This window comes from Oryctolagus cuniculus, chromosome 15 (assembly GCF_964237555.1).
Source record: "Oryctolagus cuniculus chromosome 15, mOryCun1.1, whole genome shotgun sequence".
NCBI lineage: Eukaryota > Metazoa > Chordata > Mammalia > Lagomorpha > Leporidae > Oryctolagus > Oryctolagus cuniculus.
The window spans coordinates 59,866,823-59,886,460 of NC_091446.1; the positions used below are offsets into that span (position 1 = coordinate 59,866,823).

Genomic DNA, 19,638 nt, shown 5'->3' on the forward strand with positions numbered 1-19,638 from the left:
AGAAAAACTAAAGGACCTTAATATTATAAAAGTAAAGCCTAATCCAACAAAGTGAATCAACTTTCTATAGGAATAGTGTTTTTTTTTAAAAGACCTGAATATTGTTAAAAATATAACCCAATACAACAAAGTTGACCAGTTTCCCTAATAAATTTAATAAGATTCCCTTCACATACTTACATAGAAATTGTTTTTTCTTTTCCAATGGTAATTCATGAAACACTTCCCAAAAAATTTTTATTGTAGGATGTTCTGCCCAGTATTCCCCTTTGTATTCTGTATTCTAAAAACAACAATCTTTTATTAATATTAACAGATATTGGTTTTGCCTTAATCTGGCAAATTAGTTTCCTTAGCACATAAAGCTAACATAGCCCAAGAGTTTAGGGCATTTTGCGATTTGAAGCTATTAGTTTCAGGAGAAAAGGAAGAAAGCATGTATATTACTAGAAATGTCTCTCACCACTTCAAAGAACATGATAGAGTTATACTATTTTCCTAAGTAAATATTTTAAATAAGGATAAATCAGAATTAATAAAACAATGCTGAGGACTAATATCAAGTATCAACATGGAATTTTCTGCAATAATTACATTCTATTTTTCATTCAAAAAAGAGTTCTCAGAATAACACAGTTTACTCAGAGTTTGCAAGATTGTTTTAAATCTATGGTAGTCAGGCCCTGTGTAGTCCCCTCCCCATGATGAATGGGTCTGACCTATACAATCTGGATACTGTAAATATGGAGAATGTGTGATTCCTAAGGCTAGCCCATCAACAAACACTGCAACTCTAGCCTTCTTTTGGATCACTCACTCCGGGGCCAGCCAGCTGCCGTTTCATGAGCATGCTCAGTCTATAAAGAGCAGTCCTCATGGTGTTCTACTGAGGCTGCTTGCCAAAAAAGCCATGTGAGTGAGCCATCCAGGAAGTGAACATCCTTAACCAAGCCTTTGGATGACTGCAACTTTAGAAGAGACCCTTAAGCCAAAACTACCCAGCTAAGCCACTCCTGAGTTCCTAATACCAGAAACTGACAATAAATAATAAATGCTCACTATTATTTTTAAGTCACTAAGTTTTAGAGTAATCCGCAGCAACAGAACTTACTTTCTCTCTCATATATTAGCACTAAGAAAGAAGACAGGACAGAGGAAACAGTTTCTATATTATGAAGTATTTTTCTAAGTACACTTACCTCATTTTACAGCTGAGGTAGCTTTTTTTTTTTTTTTTAAGATTTTTATTATTTACTTGAGGGAAAGAGAGAGGGAAACAGATCCCTATTTAAAGCTATGATTATCTGGGCTCTCCCTATTTAAAGCTATGATTATCTCAATCACTGAACTCTTGATAATTCAAATCTGCAAAATATTTTCCCTTATTTGCAAACAAGTTTGGAGAAAATGGACTGATTTTTAACAGCATACTAATTTGCTTGAATCAAAGTTTATGAACTTTTGTTAGTGGGAATGAAAGGAGGATGACAAGTTCTTTTAATCTCTTAATGGTTTGCAGGAAACATGATAGTCCTGATTAAACAAGAACATTTAGAGCCACAGGTCATAATTGTTGAAATTATAAGGAACCAGATACACAACGGAAGAAATCAAAGTATACTAATGTACTAAGGTATCATAAAGTATACCCCCAAGATGTCCTCTCTTATTCAGTGAACACAGATTTTTAAATGCTTACTGAGTGCCCTTGTAGGTGCTGGGAATAAGGCAATGAACAGAGGCAAAAATTCTGCCCTTAAGGTTCTTATATTGTGATGGGAGTGGAAGGAAATAAAGATAAGTAAGTAGGGGGCTGGAAAGCTGCTGCTAGCAATGTCAGCATCCCATTGGGGCACCAGTTTGTGTCTCAGCTCTACTTCCGATCCAGTTCCCTGCTGGCCCAAGTGCTTGGGCCCCTGTACCTACATGGAAGACCTAGAACAAACAAGTTCCTGGCTCCCGGCTTCAGTCTGGCTCAGCCCTGGCCATTGCAGTCATTTGTAAGATTTCTGTCTCGGGGCCAGCGCTGTGGCGCAGTGGGTTAATGCCCTGGCCTGAAGTGCCGGCATCCCATATGGGAGCATCCCGACTACTCCTCTTCAAATCCAGCTCTCTGCTGTGGCCTGGGAATGCAATAGAAGATGGCCCAAGTCCTTGGGCCCCTGCACCAACATGGGAGACCTGAAAGAAGCTCCTGGCTCCTGGCTTCGGATCGGCGCAGCTCTGGCCGTTGTGGCCGTCTGGGGAGTGAACCAGCAGAAGGAAGACTCACTCTCTCTGCGACTCCTCTCTCTGTAACCCTTTCAAATAAATAAATAAATCTTTAAAAAAAAAAAATGATTTCTGTCTCTCCCTCTCTCTGTAACTATGCCTTTTTTTTTTTTAATTTATTCGACAGGTAGAGTTATAGACAGTGAGAAAGAGAGACAGACAGAAAGGTCTTCTTTCTGATGGTTCACTCCCCAAATGGCACCAGAAGCCAGGTGCTTCTTCCCAGTCTCCCATGTGGGTTCTGGGGCCCAAGCACTTGGGCCATCCTCCACTGCTTTCTCGGGCCACAGCAGAGAGCTGAACTGGAAGAGGAGCAACCGGGACTAGAAGCAGCGCCCATATGGGATGCCAGTGCCACAGGAGGAGGATTAACCAAGTGAGCCATGGTGCAGGCCTTATGCCTTTCAAATAAATACATAATTTATATTACATCATATTTGAAAAAGAAAAAAAAGGAAAGGGAGAACAGAGGGTGTGTGTGGGGGAGTGAGGGAGCATTGCAGTTTTTAAATCCTAATCCAAGGAAGCTCTGAGAAAGTGTACACATAAAGGAGGTGAGAGCAAGAAACCTTTGTGTTATTAAGATGAAGAAAATTCCAGGCATAGGGAAAAGGAAATAGGCCTCAAGGTAAGGAGCATGCCCACAAAGGTTCTAGGTTCAACAAGGAGGTTAAATGAGGGTAAGACAGATTTATATTATTTTCATTTCAGGGTGGTTACATGTAAGGTCCATTTCTGTTGGCAGTCCCTTAGACCTAGTTAGTATCCACAGGTTTCTTTTTTAAGCAGAGCAATTTCCCCTAAAAAGGAAGCTTTCAATCTCTTCCCTAGAGCATTTAAACCTAGCTACCAGTTTTCTGTGAGCCATCCTTAGTTTTACCTAGCTTCCAAGATTTTTGAACCTCTCTGTGGTCTTTTGCTGCATAGGAGAGGGGATATGCTGGTAGTACAACCCTGTATCCCTGCCATTAAGAGTAAAAAAGTGTACCAATTCCTGAGTCTTTGAGAGATTCTGTTCAGTCCGGGTCTACCTCCTTATGATTCTTTGGCTTAAATTCGATTTTCTGTGATGTAAGTCATTTAACCAACTTATTCACAGATCTTCCATCTCCCAATCTATTCCATATCTGTTTAATGTATTTTAATTGTTTTGGTCTGTGTGTTCCTATTTTTATTCTCTTACTGCCAATCTAGTGAGATTCCTCACTGTTTTAATACTTTTAAAATATAATTCCTTAAATTATAACACAGTAAAATTGACTACTTCTGGCATGTGTACAGTTCTTTTAAGCGTATGTACAGATCTGTATAACCACCACCACAATCAGGACATCACTGTTACGCTTAAGTCACTTGTGCTACTCCTTCTGATGTCATACCTTCCCTCTACTCCTGCCTGGTCATTACAGTTTTGCCTACAGAATATCCTACAGAAAAACGACAGGCAATGTGAGGACATGATGTGAAAGCTGCCATCCTCAAACCAAGGAAGAGGCCTCAGGAGAAGTCACTTCTGGGGACACCTGCATCTTTGCCTCCTAGCCTCCAGAACAAAGAGGAATTAAATCAGTGTTAAAGATACCACATTGCAGTATAGCAGGTAAAGCTGCCAGGATGCAACGACATGTCCTGGATGATCACTTCCAATCCAGCCCCTGCTAATGGCCTAAAAAAAACAGTGGAAGGTGGCCTCACTGTTTGAGCCTCTGCCCCAGATGAAGCTCATGGCTCCTAGCTTCAGCCTGGCCCAGCCCTGGCCATTGCAGCCATCTGCAGAGTCAACCAGCAAATGGAAGATAGCTCTCTGTCTCTCCCTGTAACTCTTTCAAAAAAAAAAAAAAAAAAAAAAACCTTTAAAGAACAATGTCAAATAAATTCAATGGAACCATATATTATGTAATCCTTTCCAACTGGCTTCCTTCGATTAGTATTAGGCTTCTGAGATTTACCCAGTTGTACATATGAACTGTGCATTCATCTTTAATGTTCAGAATTCTTCCAAAAGGATGTGCTATATGTAGTGCCATAGACAAACGAAGGACATCTGACTTGTTTAGTTTTTGATATGTTTACATATTTTTAATATTTTTTAAATGTTTTTAAAATGATGGTAAAATACACATACCATAGGGTTTAAATTTTAACCATTTTTGTACAGTTAAGTGGCATTTTACTAGACTTTGTTACATGACCCTCATTACTATTTTTCCAGAACTCTTATTTCATCTTGTAAAACATCATTGAGCAATAACTTATTTTCTCCTTAATTTACTGATTTTTGTATTAGTATAATTCAATACCTGGGAGTATAGCTAGATCATATAGCAAATATACACTGAACTTTGTAAGAAACTGACAAACTGTTTCCGAAGTATCTATACCACATTGTATTCCTAGTCAGCGATATGAGAGTTCCTGGTGACTTGCATCCTTGCCAGTGCTTACTATTTTGTTAGTAATGTTGATAGAGGTATAGTAGCTGATTCTTAAGGCAAAAATTCTGTTGCAGGATGCCAGATTAAAAGATGGAAAAATGGACAGGTTAGCCCTGCACACATCTTTCTCAAAGCTGATCTTATCCGACATCTTTATCAAGGCTGATTTAATCCAGCCTTTTAAATGAAATAATTATACTAAGAAATATTTGAGAACGACTTGGATAGAAAAGAAAAAAAGAAAACGACTTTAAACACTGCAAAAGTTTTTCCTAACAGTTTTCCCAAAACCGAGGTATGATGGAACCCCTTCTGTTTTGGCTGGGGCTTCTATTCTGCCTGTGTCACCAACAATATTTTCCTACACTAACAGCACAACTGAAAAGATGTCATCCCTAATTCCCACGCAGGGCAAATCCATTCATTGCAAAGAAGGTAAAGAGTCTTCCTATAGAAGGAGAGTAATAAATAAATTGAATAAAAGAAAAAAGGGCATGATTTCTATCAATAAACCATGTTTTTCTTTTGTCTTTCCTTTTAAACAATGTCATATATGCTTTTTCTTACCTTTTCCAGTTCCTTCCAATCATAATTTGTATTTCCAATAACCATTGCTTGTAGTTCATTTGGCTGGAAGAGCAGAAGGACTTTTCCTCCACAGACCTTATGAAAGCCCGCATGAAAAGCATCAAATAGGGAAGCCACTGATTTATTGAATATGTAATCCACATAAGCATCAACAAACTCCTGCCTAGAAATGAAAACAGCAGACATATACACACAGATTTTAAAAACCATTTATGGGGGCCAGCGCGGGTTAATCCTCTGCCTGTGGCGCAGGCATCCCATATGGGTGCCGGTTCTGGTCCCGGCTGCTCCTCTTCCAATCCAGCTCTCTGCTATACCTGGGAAAGCAGTAGAAGATGGCCCAAGTGTCTGAGCCCTGCATCCATGTGGGAGCCCTGGAAGAAGCTTTTAACTCCTGGCTTCAGCATTGTGGCCATTTGTGGAGTGAACCAGCTGATAGATTTCTGTGTAAGGCAACACCAATCTGCAACTCTTTCCTTAATACTCTGTCTCTTCTTCTAACTCTGCCTTTCAAATAAAATTTAAAAAAATCTTAAAAAAAAAAAAGATGGAGTCAGTGCTGTGGTGCAGTGGGTTAATGCCCTGGCCTGAAGCACCGGCATCCTATATGGGGATGCCGGCTCGAGACCTGGCTGCTCCACTTCTGATCCAGCTCTCTGCTATGGCCTGGGAAAGCAGTAGAAGATGGCCCAAATCCTTGGTCCCCTGCACCCATGTGGGAGACCTGGAGGAAGCTCCTGGCTTCGGATCGGCGCAGCTCCGGCCATTGCAGCCAATTGAGGAGTGAAGCATCGGATGGAAGACCTCTCTTTCTCTCTGCCTCTCCTCTCTGTGTAACTCTTTCAAATAAATAAATAAATCTTAAAAAAAAAAATATGACTTGGAATGCTTGCATCTGATTTTGAGTATAAGCTCTGTTCTCAATCCCAGCTTCCTACTAAGCATACCCTGGGAGGCTGCAGGTGATGTTCAACTGGTTGGTTCCTTGCCACCCATGTGGTAGACCTGGATCGAACTCTGGCTCCTAGCTTTGGTCTGGCCCAGCCCTATCTGTTGGAGGTATCTGGGGAGTGAACTAGCAATTGGTATCTGGGGAGTGAACTAGCAATTTTAATTTTTAAAAAATATTTACAAATTATTGAGAATTTGTATCTCGCCTGGTATCCATCTCTAAATAGATTAATCTGTTAAAAGAAAAAAATGACACAGGTGGCATACCATTGGGTTCCAAGGGATCTGAATAAAATTTATCTAAAAATTATATAAGAAGGGGTACAAAGCATTTCTTTAGGAGAATCATTAAAGATTACAAATGCAGTTTCTCTTCATATGTATGTGTGAAGACATACACACAAGAACAGTTCTGATTTCCTTCCTAAGCAAAAAGAAACTAAAGGAAAAAAAGAAATTTCTTTTACCCAGTAATCATCATGATGTTTCTCATTTTTTGTCTGTATTGCTAGCCACATTTTTATGAGAATAGGACTGGAGGTTTTCAGTATTTTATAATTTTGTCTTCCATAAAAGATGACTCCATAAATGGGAATATTGGTAAATTTAATCATTTATGGGTAATCTCAGTGAGTTCAAATAATTCCAAACTGAAGTTAAAAGGAGAGAAAACAGGGATTCAAGAAGTCTATTATAAAACAGAGTAAGCAGGTCTAAGGAAAAACCAATAGCACATGTCATTAGATTCATATGCAAAACAAGGCTAACGAACCACATTTTGGTCAAAAATTGCTTAAATTATTTCTCAGCTAAATGAACTATCTATGTAAAATATTAGAAACTTAAATAATTAACAAGGGGCTGGCACTGTGGCATAGCAGTTTAAGCCTCCATCTGTAGCACCAGCATCCCATATGGGCACCAGTTCATGTCCTGGTTGTTCCTGGCTCCTAGCTTTGGATCGATATCAGCCCGCTACAGCCACTGTGGCCATTTGGGGAGTGAACCAGTGGATGAAAGACCTTTCTGTCTCTTCATCTCTCTGCCTCTCAAACAATCTTTAAAAAGAAAAATTAAGAATCTTTGAAAGGAGGAAAAAAAAATCTAAATCATGCCAAAGTTTTTCAAGATGATTTTAAAACAGCTAAAAAGACCTCAATTTTTTCACATCATTTTAATGTTTAATTATTAAAATAAGATATATGCATAGCTTAAAACACCAATAGTAATAATCCTAATTTAAGCCAACATTTACTGAGCACATACAAGTGCTAGGTCTTATTGTAAGTATCTTAAAAATACTACCTCACCTAATCCTCAAGTGAAGTAGGTTTGATTTATCATTTTATTTTACAGAAAAGGAAACTGAGGCATGGAGACATCAACTAATTTACTTAAAGTTACACAGCTTCTAAGTAACAGATTCAGGATTAAAATCCTTTGGATCAAAACTCAAGCAACAGCCACTAAGATAAGCTTTGTCAGAAGAGAACAAAGCAGCTCTTTGTACTGTACTTCTCTACCAAAAATTCCCGTTATTTAAAGGCAACTAGTTAAGCCCTCTTTACCATTCCTTCTCATATTTGTGTTCAAGCTTCTAACAACATAGGTCTACATTTATTTCTTAATTTTCTATTTCAAATACTATCCAATGAGCTGAATATGAATATCTACTGGGAAAAGTGAGGATTTACCATTTATTTAATTGTCCCACTCTTGCTCTCCCCTCTCATACAGTGATTACACTTATATAACAATTAGGATTGATATCCATTGTTAACATTTTTATGATTATAAATATTAATTCAGTTAAGCTGCAGGGTATTCTCTGGTTACCTTTCTTTAAATTTATTTATTTGAAAGAGTTATAGAGAGGAAGAGGCAGAGAGAGAGAAAGGTCTCCCATCCACTGGTTCACTCCTGAGATGGCTGCAATGGCCGGAGCTGAGCTGATCCGAAGCCAGGAGCCAGGAGCCTCCTCCAGGTCTCCCACACAGGTGCAGGGGCCCAGGGACCTGGGCCATCTACCACTAGTTTTCCAGGCCATAGCAGAGAGCTGGATTGGAAATGGAAGTAGAGCAGCCAGGACTCGAACTAGTACCCATATGGGATGCTGGCACTGCAGCTCAGGGCTTTAATCTGCTGAGCTACAGCGCTGGCCCCTTTCTTTTCTTATAAATAACTTTTGCTTTCATTTTTTGCTGCTTCATCTCCAAGTTCTCCAATAGAAATGTCAATTTCCTCTAGATTTATTCAAATATGTTAGCTGGCATTAGCTGCATTTTTATCATGGAGACCTCCATTCTCTGGATATAACCTAGATTTCTGGCTCTTTGTAAATTTTCCACAAAGTAATTTTCCTCAGAAGGTCTACTTTGTTGTCTCTCTCATATGTTGGAGAACCTTCTTTAGAATGTTTCTTTGGGGGCTGCTGTTGTGGCACAGCATGTAAAGCTGCCGCTGGCAAAGTCTACATCCCTGTGGGTTCAAGTCCTGGCTGCTCCACTTCAGATACAGCTCCCTGTTAATGTGCCTGGGAAAGCAGCAGAAGATGGTTCAAGGGCTTGGGCCCCTACACCTGCAAAGGAGACCAGGATGAAGCTCCTGGCTCCTGGCTTCAGTCTGGCCCAGCCCTGGCCACTGTGGCCATTTGGGGGAAATGAACCAGCAGATGGAAGACCTCTCTGTCTCTGTAACTCTTTCAAATAAATAAATAAAAACTTTTTTCCTTGTGGTTTTTTTCACTCCTATGTCTGCTTCCTGCTTGGTCCAACACATCCTTCAGTAACTCCTTTAGAAAAAGGAATAAAAGTACATTCTCTGAGACTGTGTATCTATGAAAATGTTTACATACACCCACATTCTTGAAATTTGGGGTATAGAATTCTAAGTCAGAATTTTGATCTTCTACCTTCTTTACACATCTGATGATAGTCTGATTTTTAGCTCTATATGTACAGTCTGCTTTTTTGCCTGGAAGGTTTCAGTGCCCCTTTTTCTTTGGGGATTTTTAAATTTCACTTATCCTTCCTTGATATAGATCTTTTTCCCCCCTATTTCACATGCTTTCAATCTTGATAGGTATGCTGTTCAGTTCTGCAAAGTATGTCTGTATCATTTTCTTCAACAAATTTTATGCATTCCATTTCTTTCAATGTTTTTTCCCATTTTCTAACAGTATTCACCTGGATATTGACTAAGCACTTTGAGGATACTGATTTTCATTTCTTTCGAAGTTCTGTTCTTCATTCTGCATTGTTCCTAATTCCTTGCCATCTTTTTCGACTGTTTGGTCTTTCATTGAACATCCTGATCTTTGGCTATCCATTCTTATTTAAAAGGCAGTTTTCCCCAGAAAGATTCCTCCAATTTTCAGGAAGGGAGCTGAAGACTTTTCACTTAATTTCCCTGTTTTCAGTTAGCTTCTTATCCATCACGACCTTGCCTAGGCATCCTCAAATCTACAGTTCCTTTAGTTCAATCCCTCCAGAAAGTCAACTTCCATTCTCCTGTCAGAATGCCAGGTTTTAAGTGTGCTAAGAAAAACTGGGTCTGCTTCTTAAAACACTGACCTTTCTGTTTCCAGCATTTCCCAAAACCTTTGTACTTCCCAAAGGTGTGTTTTACTCAGCGCCCCAGCCTTTGTTCTGCAATGTGAACCAGCTGACTCCCAGACTTCTCCAGTTCACCTTATGCTGCAACTTCCTCTGGCTTGTTAAACTTAGTTATTACCATTTTTTGGTTTCTAAAATTGTGTTTACTATTCTTTCATTTTTTTCCATTGTTTCTGCTGGTTTCATTCCTTTATTAATGTCTTAAAGCAATTTCAGGAGCAAAAGGCAGATTACTTTCTCACTAACCATTCAAAAACTTTAAGCTGAGTAAAACTTGGGGTTGAAACAATGTGCCTAAATACAGAAGAAAATTCCTACTGCACCTTATTATTTCCACTGATGCTGCTATAATTCACTTACCGATTTTGTTTGTTAACAGCTGTGTCTGCACCATTTAGAACCAGCTCTTTCACTTCTGTTGCACCAAAGTTTTCAACTGTGATCTATTTAAATTTTTAAAAAAAGTCAATGTCAGACTCAAAACTCATCAGACTATTTTAATAATTATTATACTCTTCCTTTCTCTCATAAAATATAAAACTAATCAATTTGCAATAAGATTCTGCTACTAAATGGATTTATAAATTCTGTTGAAAGCCACAACTAGGAATTTGCATCCTCTCTAGTAGGCTGATAACCTATCATGACTAATTATGAATTACCAAGTGTTTAGTTAGTTAAGAATAGGAAATAGTTAAGAACAGGAAACTGAGCATTTATTGTGAATAAGGCTGTAGAATAAAGCAGAATATTAGAAAAGATATTTTCCTTAGATGAGTAATAGAATCCAAATATAAAAATGCATTGAGCTTGACACAGCTGTACATTCTTCCCAAACGACAATTGCTGCTTTCCTGAATTACTCTGTTTGTCTGGCTGTATGCTTGATCACAGGTAATTTTTCCAGTTACACATTAATTTGGTTTATAAAGGTAGCTGTTTGTTTTCCAACTTTTATTTCGCTTACTAGTCTGCTAATTTTTATGCAAGTATTACCAGTCCTCTCAACTGCATTCATTTTTTTCTATCACTTATTTTGGAATATTATCTCTTTTATGAGAATCTGCTACCTACAAAATTATAATGGGGGTGGGAGATTAATACAGAACACATCCCTGCTGTGGTATTTACTTGCTGGTGGAAAGAGAAGCAGCATATTTAAACAATTCGTTATAATGAAATAATGCTATAATAGGGATGCAAACAAAATGTTATTAGACTACAGAGGACAAAAAACTTAATTTTAACTAGAGCCAAGTATGAAAGATTTTGAGAAAAAAAATGCCATTTCAAAAGCACCTAAAAGAAAGCATCTAAAAGACTGGGAGAATTCAGATTGAGCATACTGGTTGAACAAAAGGATAGATGACAGTAAATATCAAGTTCTAAACATGTTTGACAAGTGGCTCTAAAAAAGAACATAGGAGGGTATATGAAAGAATTCTATGGATATGACAAAAGTTGGTATGAAAGGGGGAATACAATGAAAGTTAGAAACAAAGCTAAATTATTGTCTTTGATGCCTATCCTAAAGCTGTTATTCTCCAAGCAATAAAGAGGCAGTGAAAATCTGAAGGAAAAAAATGGCAATGGGAAGGAATATTTGAATTTACTATAGCTTTCTGAAAACATTAAAAGTTTACGACCTTGGTGACTGCTAAAATGAAAATGAAACTGCCTGAGGGGCCGGCGCTGTGGTGCAGTGGGTTAACGCCCTGGCCTGCAGTGCCGGCATCCCATATGGGCGCCAGTTCTAGTCCTGGTTGCTCCACAACCGATCCAGCTCTCTGCTGTGGCCTGGGAAAGCAGTAGAAGATGGCCCAAGTCCTTGGGCCCCTGTACCCACATGGGAGACCCGGAAGAAGCTCCTGGCTCCTGGCTTCAGATCACGCAGTGGCCGTTTCGGCCAACTGGGTAGTGAACCTTCGGATGGAAGATCTCTCTTTCTCCCTCTCCTTTCTCTCTCTCTGTAACTCTGACTTTCAAATAAATCTTTAAAAAAAAACAAAGTGCTTGAAATTCAAATTTTTTTGGTCAAGTATGATGATCAACAAAGAGTCAAGAAAACTGATAATGTATCTAAGCAAGTCAATCCAAAGAGGGAATTAAAACTTCATTCAGAAAACAGAATCAAAAAAAAAAAAGGAGGATTATTCTTTAAAAAAAAAAAAAAAAAAAAAAACACACACACACAAAACACGGGGCTGGCATTGTGGTGTAGCAGGTGAAGCCGCCTAAGACACTGGCCAGTTCTTGTCCCAGTGCTTCCCTTCCTTACTATCTCCCTATTAATGACCTGGGAAAAGCAGGGGAACATGGACAAGTGCTTGGGCCTTTGCACACACACAGGAAACCTGGATGAAGCCTCCTGGCTCCTGGTTATGGCATGGCCCAGCCCTAGCCATTGTAGTCATATGCAGAGTGAACCAGTGGATGGAAGATCTCTCTCTTTATGTAACTCTTTCAAATAAATAAGTAAAATTTTAAAAATCTACCAAATTTTTTTGGCTGTACACTAAGCCTCTGCCTGTGGTGCCAGTATCTGATATGCGCACTGTGTCTCATCTACTCCAACTCTGTTTATGGCCTGGGAAAGCAGTGGAAGATGGTCCAAGTACTTGGGCCCCTGCACCCACGTGGACATCCTGGTAGGAGCTCCTGGCTTCTGATCGGCTCACCTCCAGCCGTTGTGACAATTTTGGGAGCAAACCAGTTGATGGAAGACCTTTCTCTCTGTCTCTCCCTCTCTCTCTAACTCTACCTCTCAAATAAATAAATAAATCTTTAAAAATCTAACAAATTTTCTTCTAACTACATAATGTGTCAATTCTTAAACTGACCCAAAAATGGATAAACTTTTTTGAGGAAGCATATAATTTCTTTTGGCAAATTGTGTGATGGCAGAATATGCTATCCCTTTTGTTAATTTTGACACAACAAAAACACATGCAGGATTGCTTAGGGGAGGAAAACAAACACATATACAAATAAAAATTAAAGAAAACTGAAAGTTTTATTATTTTCCCAGAGTCTAACTTATAATATTCAAATTGTTCTCTTTTCATTTTAATGCTTGTTGTTTTTCTTTACATTAATTGCCAACTAGCCTACTTCTGCCAGATCCTGAATTATTAATGACTTTGCATGTGAGTGAATCAGTTATTCAACATCCCTTTCACTGACTTAACAAAATTTTGTATCTTTTCTAAGACTTAAAATCTCATTTTTAAGTAATATCACAATATATCTGCACTTGTGCCACAGCGTACCATCCAACAATGGAATGAATAAGACAAGATGGACAAAGATGAAGGTTAGTCTGAAGTAGACAGGAATCTATCTGTGGGAACTGATCTTTTTAAATGTGAGTTCATTAGTAATGTTCTGTTATAATCACTTTTTGACTCCATAAGCATTCCTATAATTGTAGGCTCAAAAAAAAGGGCTTCTATTTATAAGTATATTTAGCATAACAATAAGGCACACAGGCTTTGATACCACAGGACCAGGCCTAAGTAATGACTCTATGTAATGATTATTTTCAGTTTTCTTCATCTGCAAAACAGGGATGATACTAACTTCATCGGGTGTTGAGGATTACATGAAATAATTTATGTACTATGACTAGTACATAGTAAATGCTCAATAAATGTTAGCTAAAGGGTCAAGAATTCCATTCATCAAAACAAAGAAAAAAAGGGCTGGTGTTGTGATGTAGAGGGTAAGGCCATCGACTGCAGTGCCGGCATCCTATATGGGCATTGGTTTGAGTCCCAGTTGCTCCACTTCCAATCCAGCTCTTCTGCTGTGGCCTGGGAAAGCAGTGGAGGATGGCCCGTCTTTGGGCCTCTGCACCCATGTGGGAGACTGGGAGGAAGCTCCTGGCTCCTGGATGCGGATCAGCACAGCTCTAGCCATTGCAGCCATCTAGGGTGTGAACCAGCATATGGAAGACCTTTCTCTGGCTCTACCTCACTCTGTAATTATTTCAAATGAATAAAATAAATCTTTAAATAAAATAAATTAATTAATTGAAGGGATGATGAAAAATCAGGCTAACTTAAGTCATTCTTCTTACCGTAAAGTTTAGACAAAACGTTTCCTCTATATCATCTTCTGGGTAATCCAGTAACTGTTGCATGCTTCTGCAAAACAATATATATGTTTCAGTGTAAAATATTACTGAGTATTTCGATTACTTTCCTTGTGAAAAAGTATATATTTCTCATTCCCTCTTAATAAAACTCTTTAATTCATATTTTATATTTGTTTCAAAATGGTGACTGTACAATAGAAAACTTAAAAATGTTACAAAAATCAGTTTAAAAGATTTTTCTCTCTTCCTCTGAATACAAAGGGAATGTGTTGCCTCATTTTCAACAGCTGTCCTTATGTATATACAATTTTATACCATTTTATGTAATAAAAAATTTTTACAGGGGCGCTGCTGTGGTGTAGTGGGTTAAGCTGCCACCTGTAATGCCAGTATCCCACATGGGCACCAGTTCAAATCCTGGATGCTCCATTTTCAATCCAGTTCCTTGCTTATGTTGCTGGGAAATCAGCAGAAGATGCCCAAGTGCTCGGGTCCCTGCACCCACAAGGGAGACCTGGATGAAGCTCTGGCTTCTGGCTTCAGCCTGATCCAGTCCTAGCTGTTGCAACCATTTGGGGAGTGAACCAGTGGATGAAAGATCTCTAACTCTGCCTTTTAAATAAATAAATAAATATTTATTTTTTAAAAAAGTTTACATGTCCAAACCAGAAATGAAGGTAATCAGAAGTAAAAGTCCAAATAATCCATTTAACCACTCTCAGAAAGCTTTCTCTTCCTAAATTTATTGTATTTGCAAAGTAACATTAAGCTACTAAAAATTTAGCTTTGAAGGTGAAAATATCATCTTTAAATAAAGATTTTGATCTGAGTAACATAATGGATTTTCCTTTACTAGAAGGGCTTTTATTTCAAAAATTAACAAGAACAATAAATCCCTTATCATATTTTGGTTCATACTTAATTCAAGGAGGAAAGCTTTCAGTATATTCTCTATTTTTTACCTCCCAAACTCTACCAATGACACCTTTTATAACTAACCTCCCAACATCAGGCATTAATTCTTTCAAATCATCCAGGGATGGCTTCTTTTTCAGCAGTTTCTTATACAAAGCCAAAGGAAAATGGAGGTCCACAATAGTAAAATTATAAATTGCTAATCCACAAATAACACCAATCAAATGGAACAAATCACTGTCTTCAAATGTCTAAAAACATAAGGAAAAAAAAGTAAAGATTTGTCCTCCAAGTTACAATATTAATTTTTTGATTACAGAAACATATGCTCACAGTAGAAAACTTTGAAAATACAGAATAAAAGCATTTGCATTTTATAGTTGGCTCCTGAACAGCCCAGCTCCAACCACTGCAGCCATTTGGGGAGTGAACCAGCATATGGAAGACCTTTCTCTCTGTCTTTCCCTCTCTCTCTCTGTGGCTCTACCTCTCAAATAAATAAATAAAATCTTAAAAAAAAAAGTTAGCTACTTGACTGTGTTTAGATATTTAGATAATACATTAAAAATAATATTTTGTCCCCCCCATTTTTAGAGAATACATGTTCACAGAAAATTCTGTAAGTGTGATGATTAGAATAATTTTTTTTATTAGACTTGGGCTCTAGAGCTGGCTCAATATTTTCAGGAGATAAACATAACATTTATTCTATATGTTTGCTATGGGGATTAAATAGGATAATATAAAATAGATAATAGATAATATAAATATAATGCTTTTTAGTGTATGCCTGAATCCACTGTAAAGACTCAATAAATCTTAGCTTTTCTAACAGTTAGTAGTCTTCATCCCTTTGCATACTTTGGTTCATAGTTGGGAATATTTCCTTAGAAGACCGTCTGCTTCCTAAATAAGAATTCTTAAGTCAATAAAGTTATTTAAGCATACTGTTAAAACTATGCTCCTCTCTACAGATTCCAGTTTACAGTTATCTGCAATCTTGGAAAATGCTTGTCTACCTTTTCAATTATAGTATATATACACTATACACATATCAAGAACATATTTTTGTTTTGAATTTAAAAAACCACAACTTACTTTAGTATGTATCTTGGACTATCAGTGATACTGAACTTGTGAAATGTCTCTTCATGTACCTAGCCCATTTTTCTTTTGGGGGAAGTGCTTTCCTTTTGTATTTGAATTTGAATTCCTCATTTACTAGAGGAGTTATCCTGTGTCCAATTTGTTACACACACCATAGTCTTTTCATTTACTTTTTAATTGTATAGTTTCTGTTACGCATAAATGTCACAGTTTTCAATGGCCAAATCAGTATTTTTCCACTGTGATTCCTATAGTGTGTTTAAATGTAGAAAGCTTTTAAATAGGAAAGACTGAATGATGTGTTAACCTTTCTCCCTCCCCAAACCCTCTAAGTAAGAATACAGGAGTAAAAATGTTATAAATGAACAGGAAAACGAGACAACAGGAGGTCTAATAGCAGTAAAGAGATGCCAACACAATTTTGAAATATGCCCAGTAGAACCATGGTAACTGGTAACTGGGTAAAGCAAAGCAAACAGAAATGGTAACTTATAAATTGTGCTACAGATTCAGGAATTGGAAGTTTCAACAACTGTAAAGTCAGAAAATCCAATTAGCTCAGTTGGTACACAGAAAGACTCTGAACGTCAGAGGTATTTGAAAGGGTTGAACACAGGGTGCTTCATGGAAATTCCTTTGCCTTCCTGGAGAGGCTGAACTAAAGAGGTTCTGGAATCTGCAACAGCTAATGGTAAGCATCAAAAACAAAGTAATCAAATGATGGTCTGTACAGTGAATAATGTGAATTCTAGCTTCCTTTTACAGCATTGAGAACACTACCAAAACACAGACAACCAAGGTTACAACCTTTCTTGAAAGCCTAAAGAGTAAAAAAAAAAAAAAAAACAATATATACTGACCATTGAGGGTTCCCTCTTGAAAGGTACCTACCTAATCACTCTTACGAATGGGCCTGTAAGCCAACAGTAAATTTTCCGTGTCACACTCATAAATGTGACTAACAGCTGATGGTCACAAAAAGACAAAACAAACCTGGAAGAATAAAAAGGACTACAGAGGGGAAAAATTTTTCAAACTATATGTGCGCTTGTGCAGACACACTCCACTATCACTGTACCATGAGAGATAAAAAATGGTGCCAGTATATCCTTTAAAATGAACTGGATGTTCCCTTTCTCAACCCCCAAATAAAAGGTGATATCGCAGGGCCAGTGCTGTGGTATAGCGAGTAAAGCCACCGCCTGCAGTGCCAGCATCCCACATGGGTGCTGGTTCGAGTCCTGGCTGCTCCACTTCCAATCCAGCTCTCTGCTGTGGCTTGGGAAAACAGTAGAAGATGGCCCAAGTTTTGGGGCCCCTGAACCCATGTGGGAGACCCAGATGAAGCTCCTGGCTCCTAACTTCAGATTGGCACAGCTCCAGCTGTTGCAGCCAAATGGGGAGTAAAACTGCAGATGGAAAATCTCTCTCTCTCTCTGACTCTCCTCTGTGTAACTCTTTCAAATAAATAAATAAGGTGATATCCCTAACAATGGCAGTATAGGAAATTCCAAAACCCCACCTCTCCACAAAAACAACAAAGAAGATGGCAGAGAGTAAACTTTTGGATGTTGGATGCTAATCGAAAACTTATAAAACAACTATAAAAATGTTTAATGAAGAAAAGATGTCGAATTTTGCTGAGAGTACACTGTTATATTTTAAACTGTTTATAACATCCCACTCTGCAGCTGTGTGTCAATTTGTTAAGTAAACAACAGGAGTCACTGTGCACTTACTCCTCATGTAGGATCTTTGTCCTTAGTGTGCTGTACATTGAGATTTAATGCTATAACCAGTACTCAAACAGTATTTTTCACTTTATGTTTCTGTGTGGGAGCAAACTGTTGAAATCTTTACTTAATGTATGCTAAACTGATCTTCTGTATATAAAGAGAATCGAAAATGAATCTAGATGTGAATGGAAGGGGAGAGGGAGTGGGAAAGGGGAGGGTTGCGGGTGGGAGGGACGTTATGGGGGGGAAGCCATTGTAATCCATAAGCTGTACTTTGGAAATTTATATTCATTAAATAAAAGTTAAAAAAAATGATGAATGGGATGGGAGAGGCAGTAGGAAGTGGGATGGCTTGGGGGTGCGAGGGTGGGTATGGGGGAAAGAATTACTATATTCCAAAAGTTGTAACTATGAAATTTATATTTATTAAATAAAAGCTTTCTTAAAAAATAAAAAAAAATCCCACTCTGTAGCTGTGTGACAGCCATGAAGACAGCAGCCTGCATTCTGGGGGCTTATCCCAAGGACTTGCCTATATTTTGCCTCAATCGATCTTAAGCAGTTTCCAGGGTGAGTGGCACTTGTCAAAAACATTTAAAAGCAATATATTAGCCATGGTCCCCAGGGGTAAGAAGTACCAGTGCAAGCAACAAATTGAAACGCTTGGCAATGAAGAAGATGGGAAGGAGACACTTGCAGAATAAGGGTTTTCAAACAGTGAGTGACAGAAGGCAGTGAGATGACATTTTTTAGGTAGGAAAGAAAAAGCTATCAAAAAAGAATTCTGTATTACGGGAAAATGTGGGGCGGCGCTGTGGCATAGCGGGTAAAGCTGCCGCTGGCAGTGCTGACATCCCATATGGGTTCAAGTCCTGGCTGCTTCACTTCTGATCCAGCTCTCTTCTGCTATGGCCCAGGAAAGCAGTAGAATATGGACCAAGTGCTTGGGTACCTGCACCCATGTGAAAGACCTGGAAGAAGCTACTGGCTCCTGGCTTCAGATAGGCCCAACTCTGGCCGTTGTGGCTATTTGGGGAGTGAACCAGAAGATAGAAGACCTCTCTCTTTCTCTGCCTCCCTGTAAATCTGCCTTTCAAATAAATAAATCTTGAAAAAGAAAAAAAAAGGGAAAAAGCACTTAAAGAGTAAGGGGAAAATTAAGCCACTCTCAGATAAACAAAAACTGAGGGAGCTTACTATTACCAGAACTTCCCTACAAGAAACGCCAAAGTATTTTAGGTTGAGGAAAGAACGCATTACAGTAAGAGTCACATGAAGACGGGGCCGATGCCACCGCCTGCAGTGCCGGCATCCCAAACAGGCGCCGGTTCAAGTCCTGGCTGCTACACTTCCAATCTATCTCTCTGCTATGGCCTGGGAAAGAAGAAGATGGCCCAAGCCCGTGGGCCCTTGCACCCGCATGGGAGACCCGGAAGAAACTCCTGGCTCCTGGCTTTGGATTAGCACAGCTCCAGCTGTTGTGGCCAATTGGGGAGTGAACCAGCGGATGGAAGACCTCTCTCTCTGCCTCTCCTCTCTTTGTGTAACTCTGACTTTCAAGTAAAATAAATAAATCTTTAAAAAAAAAAAAGTCACACAAAGAAATAAAGATTTCTGCTCAAGGTAGCTACACAGATATAAAAGCCAGTGTTGTTTCATTTTTTATTTATAACTCCTTTTCTATATGGTTAAAAGCAAATGCATAAAATAATACCAACATATGTGAATGGAAAACAATATAAAAAGATTTAAGATTTTTTTTTTTTTGACAGGCAGAGTGGACAGTGAGAGAGAGAGGGCGCGCTGCGGCCGGCACACCACGCTGATCCGATGGCAGGAATCAGGTACTTATCCTGGTCTCCCATGGGATGCAGGGCCCAAGCACCTGGGCCACCCTCCACTGCACTCCCGGGCCACAGCAGAGA

The 19,638-nt window shown here is 38.6% G+C and overlaps 1 protein-coding gene across 13 annotated transcripts in view; it reads right to left on the reverse strand.

The window, feature by feature from the left end:
- Positions 1-19,638, reverse strand: part of HERC4 (HECT and RLD domain containing E3 ubiquitin protein ligase 4) — a 153,140-nt gene that overhangs the window by 1,210 nt on the left and 132,292 nt on the right. For 12 of the 13 annotated variants that reach the window (XR_011382418.1, XR_011382419.1, XM_002718458.5 and 9 more), the window contains 5 exons: positions 14,955-15,121; positions 13,938-14,004; positions 10,220-10,302; positions 5,274-5,457; positions 181-283 (listed from right to left, as the gene is read on the reverse strand). Coding sequence is in view for 11 of the 13 variants with exons in the window: in XM_002718458.5 (XP_002718504.1) it covers positions 181-283; positions 5,274-5,457; positions 10,220-10,302; positions 13,938-14,004; positions 14,955-15,121 (604 nt within the window). In the remaining 2 variants the exon portion in view is untranslated. Of the gene's footprint in view, positions 1-180; positions 284-5,273; positions 5,458-6,717; positions 6,896-10,219; positions 10,303-13,937; positions 14,005-14,954; positions 15,122-19,638 lie in introns of those variants that run through there. The other variant, XM_051823240.2, reaches the window with a different exon arrangement.